General features: G+C 39.9%; 1 protein-coding gene across 1 annotated transcript in view; it reads left to right on the top strand.

Annotated features, from left to right (window-relative positions):
• Window positions 1-13,936, top strand: part of LOC102032927 (transmembrane protease serine 11E-like) — a 38,926-nt gene extending 24,990 nt beyond the window's left edge. The window contains 6 exon segments of the mRNA XM_014311961.2: window positions 1-69; window positions 8,652-8,690; window positions 10,558-10,753; window positions 11,553-11,812; window positions 12,550-12,692; window positions 13,775-13,936. The exon segment at window positions 1-69 is cut by the window's left edge and continues 11 nt beyond it. Of these exon segments, the coding sequence (XP_014167436.2) occupies window positions 1-69; window positions 8,652-8,690; window positions 10,558-10,753; window positions 11,553-11,812; window positions 12,550-12,692; window positions 13,775-13,936 (869 nt within the window).
• Window positions 13,937-18,783: the final 4,847 nt, after the last annotated feature.

The following is an 18,783-nucleotide window of genomic DNA, read 5'->3' as shown; positions in this document are numbered from 1 at the left end:
TCTTACGGAGGGGCCTGAAAAGATACACAGGGCCTCTGCGGATAAATGTCCGATCTTCTTCCATCTCAAGTAAGTATGTTACATTTCTTTTAAAAGTAATTATTTCCATTTTCTGATTGATGGGACTTGGTTTTTCCCCTTTTGATGATAGCTTTTGATGTTACCATGTCTGAATGACAGTCTTTCATGCTCCTTAAGTTAGACCAAAATCAGTGGCAAACCCCTCTAAATCTTTAAAAAATATCTTAAATATGGATAACTGGGAGCAGTTATTTTGTGGTTTCACAGTACAGCCTCAGCCTTCCTCCAAACTGCAGTACCAACTTTATGTTACTGTCATGGAGGCTGAAAGTGCAGGAAGTATATTTGGATGACAAGGGGAAATAACCAATGCACTGAAAAAATAATATTTGGTGTGAGGATCAAAATCCTTGCAAATTTCCCAGAAGAAAGGGAAAGAAAGGCATAATGTTTTTATCTACATGACTTTTCAGCTAGGGATTCTATCCCCTTCTTCACAAAGCAGACATAAATCTGCAGGATATGATCATTAACTGCACTATGTTCTACACTTTGGTTCTGCTGCAGAATTTTTGTGCAGGCTTAGAATTTTGTCTCTGTCTTGGCTTCAGTTATATATAGTCAGCAATTTTTTCTGTGTGTCAAACTTTTCAAGGATGAGTTACTGGTTGACAGCTAGGGACAGATACATGCTCCATTTGTTTTTGCAGAACTGCTTGCTCCTAAGTGCAGGGGTGACAGTACAGTAATAGGCTGAGTGCTTGCTGCTTCCTGTTCCACACTAGGCTACTTGAACCAGCAGAAATCTGCAGAGGTTAGACAGCTGTATTTAGAGAACAAGATACCTGGGCCAGATTCCATACTGGATGGATCCAGACTTCCTCCCACACAGAAATGAGCAGAAGCAACTTCTTGTTCCTCCTCTTGGTGCTTGAGCTGGGCACATATTTGCACTGTGGTAATGCAATGAAACTCAAATATGAGCTGTCACACTCCTATTGTTTTTTGATGGGCCAACCAGCCTTCTCCTTTGGAATGGCTCAGGATAATAGGTGACATCTCTCTGGGCAAGTAATCACCATTTCCCTGAAGTGTTGTTTATATGCCAGTAGTTCCTGTTCAACAAAGTGCACATGTAAATTCTCCCAGATAAAAATACTGTGTGGGTATCAGAGAGATTTGAAGATATTTGTTTTTGTTTACACAGTTGGGTGATGAGTTGGTGAATTTTGAATCTTCACTTTAATTTGATGCTTTACATAAAGGATAAATCTGGAAAGAGTACACAAATTATTATTAAAAAAGGACTGTGATCTTATCAAGTCAAGCTGCTTTTATTCAGTCTGGAAAATGTGGGAAGCAAATCAAAATTGTTTTAGTTGACCTTGAACTACACCAGGAATTTACAGTAATGCACTAATAGCTAATTAAAACATTGGCTAATGCAATTGAATTGCAATGTTTTCATTAAATAGTCTCACTAAGAGATGGCATCTATATTACTTTATCCAAGTTGTGTGACAAACTTTGTGCTGCTTTTCTTGGCTCTCCCAGCCTAACCATAAAACACTGACTGCACAGGTCAGCTACTCATTACAGGACTAGCATTGTGCAAGGGCTATGAGTGACACAAAGGAACATAAACAATACCTTGGCATTTCTAAGAGACAACAATAAAAGGCTGTCCGAAAAAAATTTTTGATCTTTTTTGCTAATAGGATTTCAGCAGTGGTATGAAGCTTAGGCCAGATCCTGAATGGTGTTGCCATTTCAGGTGGACTCAGGAGAAGAGTATAGAATGGAGAACTCCTGTGCTTTTAGAGGTGCTGGTCTCAATTTATAAAATCATTCCTCACACCAGGGAGAAGTGACAATTTTCAACAGATCCTAGAGGTCCAGAGAAGAATCTAGGTTTTGCCTTTTCTACTTTTCTCTCCCCTCCTGAAATATCTTGTCCACTATTAGTATTTAAACCATAAAACCTAAGAAGCCCTAGATTTTTTCCATGCTCTGCAGACACCTTTCTAAATATTGCTTCATTCTACCTTTTGCCAACTGGAATCCTTATTTATCCTAAGGCATTTTCCGAATCACCTTTTCATAATGGCTTGTAAAAAATCATTAACCTGTTCTTTGTAACCACCTTATCAAAATATTCTAATTTAGGGGCCATGATATAGCTCATTTTAGCTAAGCATAGCTCACTAGTTGAACAAATCCAGGTCAGGCACTTATTTATATCACATGCTAGGGGGAGTCTGATAAAGGGAACCTCCTTAAGTCTTCCTCCCCTGAAATAATCACCTTGTTGTTCAACACCATGTCTCAACCTGCGCTTCACTCACAAGTATTTGCCTTGAGAATCAGCTCCAACAAACTCTTCCAAACTGGGTGCTACACTTGGGACCTTCAAGCTGCAGTTCAGGGCAGCACTGCAACATTAAGCAGTCTGCCAGACCGGGGGCAGACTTGCTTTACCTCTGCATTCCTGAGGACTGGGAATAAAGAGGGATAAAGTCTATACTGGCAATATTTTCTTAGTTTTTTTCTTTTTTTTTTTCTAAAATAGAGAGAAGCTTGATCATACATATGTGAGAAAATAGAAAATGTGCAGAACTTCAAAGAAAACAACATAATACTGTCTCTGGTTTTTCTGTCACTAAACTGTAGATGTTCTTTACATAGGACTGCAAAAACACATTTTTGTCAGAGTACCTTCAAATGTGTTATTACTGTAGTTCCTGCTTTCTTATTTAGCTAGACATCAGAGTCCCCTGGTCAAGGATGGTTCACATTCACACATGCCCTCTGATTTTGATAGAAAATAAGAACTGATAGAATTCTTTGCACTTGTGTACAAACCCCACTAGAAGCCAAATTTTCAATGAAGAACTAAGCAAACCTTCCCTGAAGAGCAGTGCAAGGGCAATCAAAGTAAGATATCAAAGTGTCAGATGGCTTGGAAACACCCATGTTAGGACTTGCTTTTCCACTGGCACTGAAAGAAGATATTGCAGTTTGCCTTCTGTATAGTTCTGGCAACAAAGAGTTCTCCTACATGGCTGATTTACTTTCCTGAGGGTTTCTTGGTTAGAAGTAGAGTCACCTGACAGTCTGGATCCGTATTAAGAAAAGTGTAGAGCAGCTTGCCAGACTATTTCCCTTTGTCAGGTAGGTTGGAAGTATCCCAAAATGTATTTTTGGGAATGTACTTCTGATGTCAGAAAGAAGCTGGTTGCAAGATCACTGGCACTGTTCAAAGTGAGTAGGAAGGATTCCCATCTGTTGCACAGCCAAAGGTTTTGACCATGAATAATGAGTCATGAATTGGTTTTGATCAACAAGCCAACTGTTATTGTTTCTGTTCATCTGGAATCTGGGGCTTGCTAAAGCTCCTAACAACTACAAAGTACAGAACCTGGCAGACAGATTCTTACCTCTTTATCGAGTCTTCTGTGGGAGTCATGCAGATGAGTGTCTGACAGGGTTGATGAGGAATGTTCCGTGTCAAATAATGTATGGAGCAGTCTGGATATTTGCCCTTTATCAGCCACAACAGCATCTCTGGGGAGTGGAACTGAACATGCATCTGTACATTGGGAAACAGTGGAGATCTGATATTCCTCCACTTTGAGGTCACTAGTTTGGCACAAGGTGGTACATTTCAGTAAGAGTCTAGAGAGAATGATTGAAATGGGAGGGACTGAAATGTATTTTAAAATTAGTATTTTGCAAGGATATGCTTGTGATAAAGGCATTAAGCACAAAGTTATTTTGACCTCTCTTCTCATGACCCAGATACATTAATTTAATTGATTTTCTCACTCAAACCTTGGTTTTTCCCTGCCTTGTCTGCAGAGGTTGAGAGCAATTTGGGCTGTCTTTACTGTAGTAAGACATTGATTGCAGCTCAGGCATGAGTGTAGGTCAGGAAGAAAAGTAATGCTAAAAATAATATCTGTTTTGATGCCTGCCACAGAACTGGTACATAGCAGATCCCTCTTCTGGCTGCAGGACAACCAGATGGAGCTGTGAGGTATGGACCTATGTCTGCCTCATGGACAGGATCAAGATGCTGATGGGGGACAGTGGAAGGAGTCACAGATGTGAGGACAGGGGCAGTGAACACCAGCAGGGAGAGAACAGCTGGGTGACAGGGACAATTAGAGGCACAAAGCAGTTATTGTGTCTCTATCAGGTTACTCCGTTGAAGGAATGAGAATTGCATCACCTGTATCTAAGCCATGTTTTGCTACTTCTACAAGGGTGCATAAATCTGGAGAGGTAATTCCTGTTGTGAGCAGTGAGAATATTGGAAGGTTAGTGGAGACATATTTTGGGATGTATGAACTATGTAACCACACAACAGCATGCCTTTCCTGCTAAACCCAAAGCTCATGTTTTACCATCTTTCAGGAAACTCCTGCAGTTCCTTTAAGGTACAGTTTTTGGAACACAACTGAATCTGCTGCTCAGTGCTCTCATTCCCATTTCCCCCAGTACTTCAGACCTTTGTGGTCTTCACTGTAATTAAAGAGCATTAGGGTAGAGCTATTATCCTCTGTCTGCACTGCAGGACACGCACTCTGTGACATTCCTCTCAGCTGCCCAGTTTGGTGACCTACTAAAACTCGCCAGTGATCCTCTTTGTCTGTATATGCAACTGTTACCCTGCATAACTCTGGGTGAGGCCTCTGTTTCTGATCTAGCTGAGAATTTTGTAATTCTCACTCCTTTCAAGAAAGTTGTTATTATAATGTGGTGAAGGACAGTGGGAAAAATGCTGTCTCTGCTCCCTGGTGCATTTCCCAAACTTGTGCTTCAAATGCATTTCCAAGAATGTGTTATAAGTATTGAAGCACATACTCTTTCATTTCCTCCATTTATATCCCTTTTAAGATAATCTCTACCTTACCGTCTCTGTGTGAAAAAACATAGACCAGCAAGATGCAGGAACTTGAAATAGTAGAGGATGGAACATGCAGTTTGCTTTTGAGACAAGAAGTTATGTTTTCACATCTAGAAAATCTGCAAGTGTAGAAACCTATAAAGAAAAATCAAGTTTCTTTTATGAATCAGCACCTGTGAAAAATTATGTAATTGAGTAAAACTGCATCAGATTTTTAAAGCATGTGTCATCTTTAATTTTGCAGCCATCTCTGGCCCTTTCTATGCTGAAAATGCATAATATGCCCTAATAATTAATTTGGTTGCTTTGCTTGTACTATGTCAATTTAATGTCTGATACTCGTACATCATAGAGTTCTGTCTGATCTTTTCCTTTTAACATAAACACTGAACTCTCGATAAAATGAAATGGGGCGGTGGGCACATGGCTGATTCCTCTGATGCAGTGACACTGACAGTATTTAGAGATGTGGCAAAGTGAGCACATTTTTCCATAGGAACCTCTGAGTCCCTCACAGATGAGATGTCCAATTCACTCTGCAGTTAGGAATAAGCATTTCCTTCCAAGTTTGCTCAGACACATATGTTGAGGAGTAAAAAATTCTTTACTGATTATTTATTAGCCTTAAATAAGTTAATGAGAAATTAAGAGTTTAGGTGTGTTTTAGAGTTATTTTGTTTAATAAATATAAAAAATAACTATATTAACAAAATTGCTTGTCCAGTTGGAGAACAGAGCCCTCTTCTAAGAGATGGAATCCCTAAGCTGCATTTCAATAGATAGTTGCCATTTTAATTTAAGCATACATTTTATCATTAAAGTTAAGCAAGCTTGAATTCATTAGCAAGCTCCATTTTACAGGTATTCAATGCAGGTTCAAGTCGAACTTGTTTACAGTAGAAGCTTGAACACTGTTTTCCTAAATGTGGCACAAACAATTACTTTTGCAGCCATATGTGGTTGGGACAAGATATGACACTTTAATTGTTACTAATTGATGCTTTTTCTTGGTAGTGCAAACAACTCGGGCAACTAGTAAATGAGCAGGGCAGCGAAATTTTCTCTCATGCCTCACAAGTGACTGCTTCAAGGCAGGGCTTGCAACATATAGGTTGGCACAATATGAACATCTGTGCTCTTCAACAGGCCAAAATGTGAAGCTGGTAACAAATGAAGGCAAGCCCCTGGCGAGGTAAACCAGTAAGGAACTTTATTTTCAGTGGTATAAGGTAACCCAGAGTGCTCCCTGCTTTTGATCTACTGTGAGCTCAGCTTATCGGAAAATAGGGTCAGTTACTTCAGTTTTCCAAACATGTGCACGTGGTCTGTGTTTGGGACCCTACCCTAGTGAATACAGCACTGAATTTGCTAACAGTAATTAAAACAGGGTATCACTGGCCTTTTTCCTTCGGCAGTGGATGGGTAGGAGAGTACAGCAGTTGCATAGTAGTGATATATTATAAGACATGCTGACATTCAGAGCTGTACAGACTGGCAGTGTGTGTGTGGAAGGCTTGTTTCTCCAATTACACAGAAGTTGATCCAACTGGAAGAAATGGGTAAAAGTTTGGCCATGTGAGGGTTGTACTTTTTTCTAGGTGCCTGATAAAAAGGCAAACAGAGATAGATGCAGGTGCCTTGCAGAGCACCTGTGACTCACAGCAAAACTCGATGCAGTGGGAACATGCCAATTGAATTGCTTCCGGCACTGCACTTGAACAAGCTGGTTGCTCCTTTTGTCTTCTCAATGAGCTTTGCAACATAATGTAAGTGATAATAATTGGCTGCAGGCTTTATAATTATGAATTATGAGGTAAATGTCTCTCCACCCAGAGAAAAGCTAAAAAACATTGTTGTCAGTGTTACACTTAAAGGCAAAAGGTCTTCTTTCATTGTGAATTACATTTGTTGGTTTCTTACCAGTTTCCAGATATAAAGTATTGGTGCGACTCAAATGATGAACTAGTTCTGAAGGCTGCATGAATTTCTAGTAAAACACTGGATGCTCATCATAAAGAGCATCAGAAGAAACAAGTAGGGCCAGATTTTTCAAAGCACTTCTAGCCAATATAAATGTACAGGGGAAGTGGCCAAAGCCTTAGTACAGTTTAGCAAACAGTAATGTTTACACCACTGCTGAATCCCTCTGCTGACCTAGCTTTGCTCTCTGGTGTTCCATTTTGATGTAAGAGTTCTAGGAGACAACCAATCATATTATCCATGGAAATTCACAGAATACAACTAGTGTTACTGAAATGAAAAATAAGTGTATTTTTAATGTTTTCTTCCTTTTTTTCATATGAATTGAAAAAGTACAAATGAGCATTTTTATTTGAAAGAGGACCTTGGAAGTTGTGTCTTGCCCACCAGTGAAATGTAATTATCTTCATCATATGAACAGTTCCTGTTCATAGTGAATAAGACTTCAGTTCCTTCTACAGTGAATAGACTGTGCTGCTATATAAATGTCCAACTTTAACTAATCTCCCATCCTTATAAAATCAAGCAGTGGTTGCAGACACACGTCAGCCCTAGCACTGCCTTTGGTCTGTAACATTTCCTGCAGACAAGCTGTACATGTGCTGGAGTTCTGCTTGTTTCCTTTTTTCTATCACAATCTGCTTACTGTCACATTAAGAAATGAGTGAGCACACGTCTGGTACTGGTGGATTGCAAACAGACAATTCACCCAGCATACCTGAGGGAGTGGCAAGCCTGCATGCAAAACACATGAGATACAAACCCAGCAGGTGACAAGTGTGAGCCAGAGCCCTTTGCATTCAAAAGAGACTCCTCCTGACTTGGTGTGGGTTTGGCTCAAAACTAGGATATTATTCTGTGTAGCAGCAGAGAGAAAGGAAGGGATTTGCTGAGAAAGCCTATCCAGACACAATATATGAAGTTGTTGACACCAGTATAGAAACACTATATAAAAAATTATATTGAAATTATGATTTTTTTTAATTAGTAATATTTTAAAAATGGTTTTGAATGCTGGAAACTACAGTGGTAGCTCTAGTGAAAAACAGCATTCTGGAAGAAAAGGGATAGATTTAAACCCTGAGCCAATGCTTGCTATTGTCAGCATGGGCATGCCATATTTTCAGTGAACATACAGTATGGGTGTTAAATGAGGGAACGTATTGCTAGCACCTGCTGTGCCACGCAATAAATTGCTATGAAGTATCTATTTTAGTATTATTATTGTACCAATAAGATAGGAGAAAGGAGAGTGAGCCACTGCTATTGTAAGCTTCCATTGCTGCAGTGAAGTGTGTGCCTTCTGATCTTGAAGAGGGCACAGAGTACCAGATCTTCTCTGGCCCTCTCTTGGATGTAATACGTGAACTGTTGATTTTTTTTTTTTTTCTGCAAAAAAGAGAAGCTTCAAAAATTTCCACCATTACAATTTCTCCCCAACAAAATTGTAGATCTTGAGTAATACAAGATTTGTTTTGTCCATACTTCCCTCCAGAAACACTGGGGGCCAGCAGGATGGGCTGGATGAGTGCCTGGTCTTCAGACAACACTGCAGAGGAGGCCAGCAGCCAGCATACGAACATGAACACATATGAGCTACCCTGGTTTCTCTAGCAGCTCCCACAGCCATGCCTCCTGTGCGCCCTGTGCTCAAATAGCTGTCAGAGGGATGACCATGAGGATGGGGAACCTTGTCAGCGCTGGCCTGGCCTTACTCTGACTGTTTGCTTCTTTGTTTCAGATGTGGAGCCAGTAAGAGCAGAAGCCATCTTCAATGACAGTAAGTGAGGCTTTTTTTAAACATCAGAAATCTCATCTCCAGCTTTTAAAATTAGCGTCAAGAGTCCCTGAGCACTTTTCCTGGCCCTTAAGAGCCTTTTCTCATCCTTCTGTCTAATGAATGTAACCTTGTACTCTCAGAAATTGGGACTTTGTAATTTTCTTTAGCACCCATTGAAAGGAGAAAGGTACCACAAGGAAATGCAGAGAAGTTACATCAGCCTGTGATTATAATCAAAATATTCTGGAATTTGGAATGGCTGACAGCAGAAAATTTCAGAGAAAGGTCAGCTTGCTTGGAGATAATATAGTCATAAAAGCTATCTTTGCTTACAAGTTGTGTTTCTTTTAACTCTGAGAAGGTTGGTCAGGTCCTTAGCAACAAGCTGTCAAATATTTGAAGATTAAATTACATCACTTTTTGGGTCTGATGTAGGTGCTGGTGTTCTGGGGCACTGATAGAACAGAGTTTACTCCCTGTGTTTTGAACATTGACTGCTCAGGTGGTTGATAGAATTGTGCAGTTTTAGGACCAATTACTGAGGATTACAAAGAACTTTCAGGAGGGAAAAGTCTTTATTCAGACAGTCTTATGAACTATGGTATATTCTGAAGTTTGTCTTTTACACAAAACTTTTGGACAGGTTTCACTGATTTCCTTCATTTTGGTTTTAAATATCAGAAGAGGGCAGACTCTACACTAAGCTCACAAACGCCTCAGTGTGGTGTAACTTTTCTTTCTTTTTCTAAATTTATGAACAGCTTTCAGTCTGCTGTGGTATTCCTGCCACTTTTGACCATGAAGTACTGTTAACATAATGTTATGCAGATCCTAGCAGGAAAGGGATGAAATAACTCTCTCTGTGGCTCCAGTTTTTAACTTCTGAGGACTTCAAGGGCACTGTGGCTGGCAGCTCCTCAGTGATGAATTACCAAGTTCTGTTTTGGCCCCCTCCCAGGTCACTGTCTAGGAGATGAGCCATGCAGCAATGGTTTGGACTGTGCGGTCACTATGCAAATAATTCTCATCTCTGTTTCTCTTTCAATTAATTGGGATAGTCCTGTGTGTCAACCTTCCTAATGTCTAGCTGAAATTGGGACCTGGATGAAAACTAGTGGGTCTTGGTCCAGGTAGGATGGATTTGATGCTATTTGGATGGGAGAAGACGGCTGAAGTAGGTCTGTTCATTGAGGAAGTTTCTAAAGTATATGGGAGCTTCAGCTGCTCCTGAATATCCTGAGTTTAATAGCTGAAACTATGGATATTTCTATTTCTCTCTGGGTTTGGACAAAAATGCTCGTTTTGTGTCATGGATGCCTACCATGCTGGAGGTATCCATGCCTTTTGTCATATCTGTTGGAGTAGTGTGATGCTCTTTGCTTGAAGTGCCCCTCCAGGTCCACTTGCAGACTGCAGTGATCAGTTGCCTCTGTCCAGGGGACATCTTGCTGATGTAATCTGTGTGCATGCATGGTAAAACCCCACGACTTGAATCGTTCCCATTCTAGGTTTTGCCTTTTTCATATTTTATCCTATGAGAAATTACCTGAGACATTAAAGCTGGCAATGCCTCTATTTGGGAATTGTCTTGGGTGTGTGGTGAAGGTTTTGATTCCTGAGTCAGGCTGCTCACACACCTAAGCCTGATTGTTTGACCATCATGGCTTTCCATGATAGTCAGCTGTGCTTGGATTGTGCATGAGGAGCTCGGATTTGGGGGCACTGGTGGAAGGTACGTTTTCTTGTTGACGTCAATACATTTTTACAGAACATAGGTGGTGTGGAATTTTACATATGTTTTCCACAGCCATTCACAGGATTTACTAAACAGAAGAATAGCTAACACTCTCTTTGTCCTTTCTGACAGTCTGTGGGTTACGGCAGAACAGATCAGTCAAGTCCATGGCAAAATCCTCATCGCTGCGGATCGTTGGCGGATTGTCCTCTGCAGAGACCGGGGACTGGCCATGGCAGGCCAGTCTGCAGTACAACAACATCCATCGCTGTGGTGCAACGCTCATCAGCAACACCTGGCTGGTGTCTGCAGCTCATTGCTTCAGAGAGTAAGTTCCCACCTTAGAATCTGCAGAAAATGTGCCACTTCTGCATAAAGTTGTGTGGCTTTCCAGATTTGCACCACACCCCTGACTCTTTCCCAGACAAACAATTTTGGAAGAGAAAAGTCAGAGTTAAGTAGGCCCATCAGCTGGATGTTTCAATGAGAAACTAAAAGACCGGCCCTCAGGAGCACAATTGGCAATTTTATGAGTGAAAATCAATAGTCACTTGGTGTACTGATCAAAAAAGTGCAGAAAAGGTAAGGTGAGTGAAATGGTGGAGTATTTGTTTCCTGTTATACTGTACATTTCTTAAACGAATGACTTCATGTTACAATGGGGTTGCTGCCACTGCAGACTGCTACCAGTAGTTAACATCTTATGTTCCTGCCCCTCTGCTCAGCGATGCACTCCCAGCATTTTTTGTTTAAAGCATGGCTATTGTGAAGCTGCAAGGTATTTTAAAATGAAACAGTTGATGGAACAGATTATCAATGTGCAAAAAGAGTGAGGGAAGTGAAGAGTTTACAGCAGAAGAGCTTTTGGATTTGATGACACCCTATGGCCACACAATGGTTAGATCAGGGGTAAGGAACAGGGGAGTACAAGACCATGGCTGAGGAGGGAACGCAGGAGTGCCTCCTTCTAGTAGCAGCCCTCTGTTCTGTTATGGAAAGTGATGGATGCCACAACTGTCTAGTAGGGAGCTGGCTTGAAGGAGTTTTACAGTAAAGGTACTCTGCAAATTTAAAGTCCCAAACATATATTTACAGCGAAATACTTACAGCACTCTTACCTTTTTCAGCATGACTCACCCTCAGAAGTGGACTGCTACTTTTGGAGCTCTTTTGAAGCCACCAAGCTTGAAGCGATCAGTCAAGACAATTATTATCCATGAGAAGTACCTGTACCCAGAGCACGACTATGACATTGCGCTTGTGCAGCTCTCCAAACGAGTGGAGTTCACGAGCAGCATACACCGCGTCTGTCTGCCAGAGCCATCTCAGACCTTTCCCTACAATATCTGTGCTGTCATCACAGGCTGGGGAGCTCTCACCAATGATGGTGAGTTCCGAGTCTGCCAGGTGACCTGCATGGGCCATAAACAGCAGCTCTGAGTGAACTGATACGACTTCCGTAGCCTCATGCGATATTACAGCAAGCCTGGGTTTGTTTAGTTGTAGGCATCAGTTTCTTTTTTTAAAACTTGAGTGGATAAAGACAGAACTACAGTCCACTGAAGCAAAAAAAAAAAAAAAGAAGACTCTTCTGTTTTCCCAGCCTTTCCATTTCATATTGCAAATTCTTAAGACAGGTAGTCCAGCCATGAACCTAAAAAACTATTTTGCCAGCACTAGTCAGAAGCTACAGATAACTGTGAGCTTTCAGGTAAATGTGCAGAGTGAGCTGTGAATTACCCAAGCTTACACTCTCACCAGACCACACTAAGAGTACATTTAGGAATGGAATCAAGATGTCTTTATTTTGTATCATCTGCTCAAATTGCTAGGTAATTTGTGTTCCATGAAACATGGAATTTGTGTCATGGAACATGTGTAAAATATATGGCTTTACACTTAAGGCACTGTGTACCATGAGATCATTACTTCAGTCTTAATGGTTCCTAAGTGATTCTGTGACTTTCTCCTCAAGGGCTTGACCTTGGCAGATTAACAAGCAAAACCCCCACATTAAACCAAGTCAAGCTGGTCCTCCATAAGAGGACATTAAACACTCCTCCTGTACATTAACTACTGTAAAGTAATTATGTTGATAAATACCCAAATTGTATTTTCTTTCAGGTCCAGCCCCAAATGCTCTTCAGGAGGCTACAGTGAAACTTATTGACTCAGATACTTGCAACAGAAAAGAAGTGTATGATGGGGACATAACACCCAGGATGTTGTGTGCGGGATACTTGGAAGGAGGAGTAGATGCTTGTCAGGTAATTGTAGCTGAAAATTAGAAAGGAAAACTATTTTAATGCTGATTGCAGTATCTGGTTGACCACATCTTAATGGACAGCGTATTAGTCCTTTAAATAGGCTCCATTCAAACAGGAATTTAGGTGTAAAGTGGAATAGCATTTAGTACACATCCTTTAGCACTAAATGCTGTTATACTAATTATGAGCTAAAAATTAAATGTCTTAAGTAGCTAACATCAGACATCTGTAGAGATGAGAAGTGAGAAGGTTAGGAATGTTAAGTTACCAGAAAAAATGCACTGTCACTCACTGAAATTAAATTCTGGACTGGATCATATCATAACACATCTGTTACAATCTGATCTTTGGTAACAGACTAGGCTCAGTGAAAGGAAAACTGTCTGAAACAAAGATAACTATAAGGAAGGTAGGTGTAAAAGAATGGGAAGGAAATATGCATGCTGCAGGTTTGCACACGTTCCAAGGAAATGCTTATGTTCAAAGAAAAATATTTCCACAGTGTTAACTTTTAAAAACATAATTGCTATTTATGTTATTTGTAAAGATTTTAGTCTTAAAGTGCTTGATCCTTGGAAAGTGGATAATACTTTAAGGAGGTATCATCTAACTAGAAGACCAAGTTCTTGATGAAAGCTCAAAGCAAAAAGGAGCTCTAAGCTCATTTTTAAATGTTATTGCTCAAAGTGACTAAAATTGTTTATTTTAAGAATAGCAATTACTATTAAAACCTCTTAAAAAACAAGGTTCATGCTCTCTTAGATTGCTGCCTATACTGGTGTTTCCATACTCTGTACAAGGAAGAAGACAAGGCAGGTGGGAAGCAGTGTATCACAAAACAGAACAGAAACTTTTTGTTAGGTTTTTTTACCAAAATAGAGGTCAGGAGGTGCCCTGGCAAACAGGAAAATGCCACAGACTTCTGACTCGAGTTTCAGAAACAGTCTGGATTCTGCACAAATGGCTTATCTTGAAATACTGCTTGTTAACTTCTCTTATAGGACAGACACTCCTGTCTATGGAGAGAATTGTATTTTCTCTTCTGATCAATTAAATATTTCTTCCCCCTCCTCTTTTTCTAGGGGGACTCTGGGGGACCACTGGTTACTCCAGACTCTAGACTGATGTGGTACCTCGTGGGAATAGTGAGCTGGGGAGATGAATGTGCCAAGCCAAATAAACCTGGAGTTTACACACGAGTGACTTATTTCCGTGACTGGATTACCACAAAAACAGGCATCTAATTCCAAAGTAAAAAATGGATTTAACTACACAGACTACATGTAACTCATATTTGTCTCTAATTCTGAAAGGTTATTTTTTTAGTAGATATATTCCTATGTAATTTTTGTTGAAGCAACCTTAGTCCACAGCAAGTGCTATCTTTGCTGTCAGAGACGCTAACCCCTTCTGAATTCATGCTAAATGTATGAAATTGTCTGCCTCATCTTTGAGCTGTGAAACTTTCTCCCTTACCAGAAATTATGAACTGGCATCATTAAAATTACGTTTAAAAGCTACCAATTGATCTGCTTTATAAATGCAAATATTTTCCAGTGGAAAAAGAAAAAAAGAAAAAAAGAAATTTTTCTTCAGCCATGGGCAAGGCCTGCAGCTCAGTCTTCCTCCTCCAATGAAGCAAATGCTGTCACAGCTGTGTTTCTAGCAAAGTGGATCCTTGATGATTATTCTTGTTAGAGACTATCATCTGCACTGACTCCAGCAGAGAACCTGGATGTTCACCTTGCTCCGTGGCCTTGGTAACTAAAAGTGCATCAGCAGGACTGAGGTTCGGTCCTCGCTGAAGAAAAGTAGGATTTCAGTGCTTGCAGGAGGTTAGAAGGGGAAAGAGAAAAGCTTGATGTTCTTATTGCAAAGCACATTTTAAACAGGAATGTTTTTGTGGATTCTGTGAAGTTCAAGTTGCTTGAAGTTGCTATTGTGGAAGTGCTTCATCACATCATTGTGCTGCTACCTCTGTATCTGTTGTCTTCTAGATCTACTCTGTTCAACACGCAGTATGCTTAAGATGCAGAAACACAAGTTCTGCCCAAACTGTTTTTTTTTAAGTGTGCCCCCATGAACAATCACACTAGAAATAAATATAGCATTTAAATTTGTTCTAAAGGAAAAAAAAATATTTGCCACAAATGAACTGGGAACTACCTTTTTTTGATCAAGAAACAGCACACTTTTCCAAGGGCATGCCAGCCAGCAGAAACCATCTCACTGCAAAGCAAGTGATTACTGATACTTCACTGATGGATTCATCTCTGCCATGAACGAATATGATCCTGAATATGAATGTCTTATGAGCATGAAGAGTAATTTCATATTAAAGAACAATTCCAGTAAGAACTTGAGTAAATGCAATCCTTACACATTGGTTAAGCACTTTTCCTACCTCTGTGCACAACCTCTCATGGAGTGTTGGTGGAAGGCGGTCCTTTAGAGATAAGGCCTTCATTGTGGGGATCCAAAATGTCACCTGTAGTTTTCAAATGGCCACTGGACTGCTTAGGCTCTGAATGCAGGACTCACAGGAGTCTGTATGAGACATGAATGAAACTGCAAGTCCCACAGTTGCACCTACTATAGCTGAAAATTCTGCTGAAGCATCCTGCCTCCCCCACTGCTCAGGACTGGATCTCTCTTCAGCCTTCCTACTGTGCAAGCTCTTCAATAATCAGCATCCCTGGGAATGAGATGCTTGGCATTTCTTGAAAACTCACACCCTGAATTACAAGTCTACCTATGAATGAAAAAACCTATGTTTAAGGCTTGGTGGTGTAGGAGGGGTTGTCTCATTATTGGGCTACTTCCAGTCATTCTGTATATCTTTTGGATTTTGGTAAAAGACAAGTTGCCTTATCTCAGAAAGAAATCTACTGAAGATTTTAGATTAGTTTTAGTTTCAACATAGTAGTACCTTTGTTCTGATTTTCCATGTCATTATAAAAAGAAAAGGATCATGGGAGTGTTAGGAGGATAGTTAGATGCAGCAAATCCATGTCCTTAATTTATTGATGAAGTTTGTAATTTATGCACTTTTGAGTTGCTGCTATTTTTCAATTAAGAATTTCCTCCAGGCAGGGTTCAGTTACAAAACAGAAACTTCATGGAGCTTTGAATTAGATAACCTGAACACGCGGTTTTCTTCTAGTGCTTAAGAGTGCCCTTTTCTCACAGCCATCCTTTGGGGGGGGTGGGGGGGGAGAAGTTACATCTAGGTTTTTGTGCCTCTTATTAGTTTGAGGGTGAAAATCATAAGAAGTGTCCTTCACAATCAGCTGATGAACTGTGATTGAAAATAAACCGTAGTTCACTTTCATAGACAGCTAAAGCTTTGTTTTGCACTTAAATCTCTTTTTGCATAGCAAATGGAGGGGCAACAATAAGGAGGTGAGGCCCAGATCCAGCCCCTAGAAACTGGTTCCTACCTCACACAGCAAGTGACATGTAAATGCAATACCTTTAAAATGAGAAAGGCAGCCTTTATTTCAGATTTTCTCATGAGTGGCTAAATAGCCAAGAGGTGTGTGGGAGAATGTCTACCTTACTCAGGGAGTCCTGAGCCAGCCAGATGCACTTTTCATAAACTTTTTAGCAAACTGTCTGGCCTGGGTTTGTCTTATATTCCTTGTCAGTGTTTTATTTATGATGACTCTGTTTGTTTTCTGCCTTAGAGTAAAACAATGAGGCTACTGTGTGATTAAAGAAAAGGTTTTAAAAAGCCTTTTATTATTGTTGATGTTAAGATTTAGCAAGGATTTAAACAAAACAATGGCAATATGTTTCATAACATTAAATGTATTTAAAAACAACTGATCTTTTTCTGTCCTTTTTCTTTGCATAATAATAAGCTAAAGTTTGAATATGATGCAAAATAGACTAATCTTCCTTATTTTATATAAAACTATTCTAAAACTACAGTTTGCTGCCCATTCCCTGCCCTAGGAATCGTTTTGTTATTAACAGTGTTTGAACTTTACAGCAAAGACAAGGTAAGACATTTGCTTTTCTAAAATACTCAGAGATGAATTTCAGTTAAGATACTGCTATGCAAATTTGAGAATGGATCTGAAGCTTCATTCAAGAATTCACCACTTTGCTTCTGCCCTTGGGAAAAACATGTATGTGATGTTGCACCCCTGTAAATTGGCTGTTGGAAGCTCTGGGTAGCTCATACCAATTTTCCTGAGATTTCCCAGGTAGATTTAAAGCATCAAGAAAGGTGTTCCAAACCTCTGGTTATTCCAATTGAGTTGTCCAGGGCTTTCTCAATGCTAATTTTCAGCTTGGAGCCGAAGTAGGAAAGAAAGAAGAGGTTGATTGCACAAGGCCTAATCATGTGAGGAGGTCTGGTTGAATGACATCAGTCATCAGGATTTCTTATGTAAGTAAAGCTTGTAGAAAATCCCATTCTGTATCTGTTATTCCTGTTAATAAATTAGATGAGCTGAGAGCCAAAAGTCATTATTTAACCCAATGAATGTTTATCTGGCAACTTGCAGCCTGTGCTGCAGATTCACAGGCATGGAAAAGCTGGCTCTTCCTTTGGAAATGCATTCATACACATCTCAGTGTGAAATCAGCTTAGGTAATTCGTGCCCTTGTTTATCTGGAATTATCAACATTATTAACATGGTTTCTAGGAAGGTGTCACTTGCTAGAGCAGCTCTAAGTGGCAAGGTCCTTTGGCCCATCCTGCTGGGAAGCTGGAGTCCTTTTAAATATGCCATCAAAACACTCCTACACAGCATGGGTTGCCAAAAAGAGGAGACAAAGCCTTGCCAGTTAGCACCTTGCTCCTGCAAGAGCTGAGGACAAGCCATAGCCTATGGAAGGACGTTTGGAAACCCACTGAAAGATGTTGTTGTAGATTTATGGTAACTTCTGGACTGGCCTGTGTGCTAAACTGAACTGTTTGCCTTAGTTTTTTCAAATAACACATTTTTAGGGAAAAAACTACAAGAGTTTTGTCTGCTAATTTGCTTATTAACTAAATCAATCAGGGAAACAAATGTATGTCCCCAAATCTCCACTACGAAGTCCCCACTAAGAATGTGAAATTGCACCTGTAAACCAGGAAATTAAAGCCTAAAATACCCAAGTGGCTTAGATTTTCCCAGCAGGAAAGGAGATTTACAGCTACTTCATCTTCAGCTCCTTTTGAAAATACTGTCTCTAAAGAGATGTATTCAGTACCTGGATGCAGAATGAATCTACAGTGGTGCACATAAACTGAAGCTGCAGAGATTTGGGACATGAATAGGCTCAAATCTGGAGGTGGTGATGTTCTCCTGGCCACAGCCTCATCCCACTTACTGCTTCAGCAAGTCTGTAAACTGACAGCTCTGCTTCCTGCCTCAAAGCTACAGCTGACTTTAACATGATGCAAATATGGAGCTGGGATTTCCTTTAAAATTAATTTATGTAAACAAATTGACTAAAATTTTAATGTCATATGTAGTTTTTAAGAAGAATACTATGGGGGGAAAAAAAAGTCAACTCCAAATGTTTCAAATTTTGAAGTCTTAGAAAGGTTAGGGAAAACCTGTGTGTTTTTTGATTTGGTACCATCAACCTAGAGAGTTCCTGAGTACACCTGCTAATTGATGCATTTGTGAACTTGTTTCTTTGGCTTCTGGGGTAAACAGAATCTTTTTACTGCATTTCTTTGTGGCATTTTATCTTAGAAGGTCCACATTCATGGTTTTGCCAATTGTTATTGTTTGTCTCCTTACTGTTAAAGGGTTACGTGAGAATTAACTGGATGTTGCTGTTTCTCCGCTTAGGGAAAAGGCTTGCCAGTATTTGCTGTGACTATGCAAAATCTATTTCATGTGAGACGACTGTATCAAAGTGGACTGGGTCTTGAAAAATGTAATGACCTGGACACAAAGATGGTAGGTAGCAGATTCTTTTAATTATTATTTTCATAACAATTTTGATGGGTAAGCGTTTGAAAAAAAGAATAGTTAGGTTAGCCTTGAAAAAAAGAAGGTTAATTTTTAAGGAAAGAAACTACTTATATAATGGTAAAAATCACTGACAAGACAAAAAATGATGCAAGTGAAAAAACTGAAGC

This window comes from Geospiza fortis, unplaced genomic scaffold, assembly GCF_000277835.1.
Source record: "Geospiza fortis unplaced genomic scaffold, GeoFor_1.0 scaffold11, whole genome shotgun sequence".
NCBI classification, from domain to species: Eukaryota; Metazoa; Chordata; class Aves; order Passeriformes; family Thraupidae; genus Geospiza; species Geospiza fortis.
The sequence above is the reverse complement of the archived record's forward strand: the minus strand, read 5'-3'. Positions and strand labels throughout refer to the sequence as shown.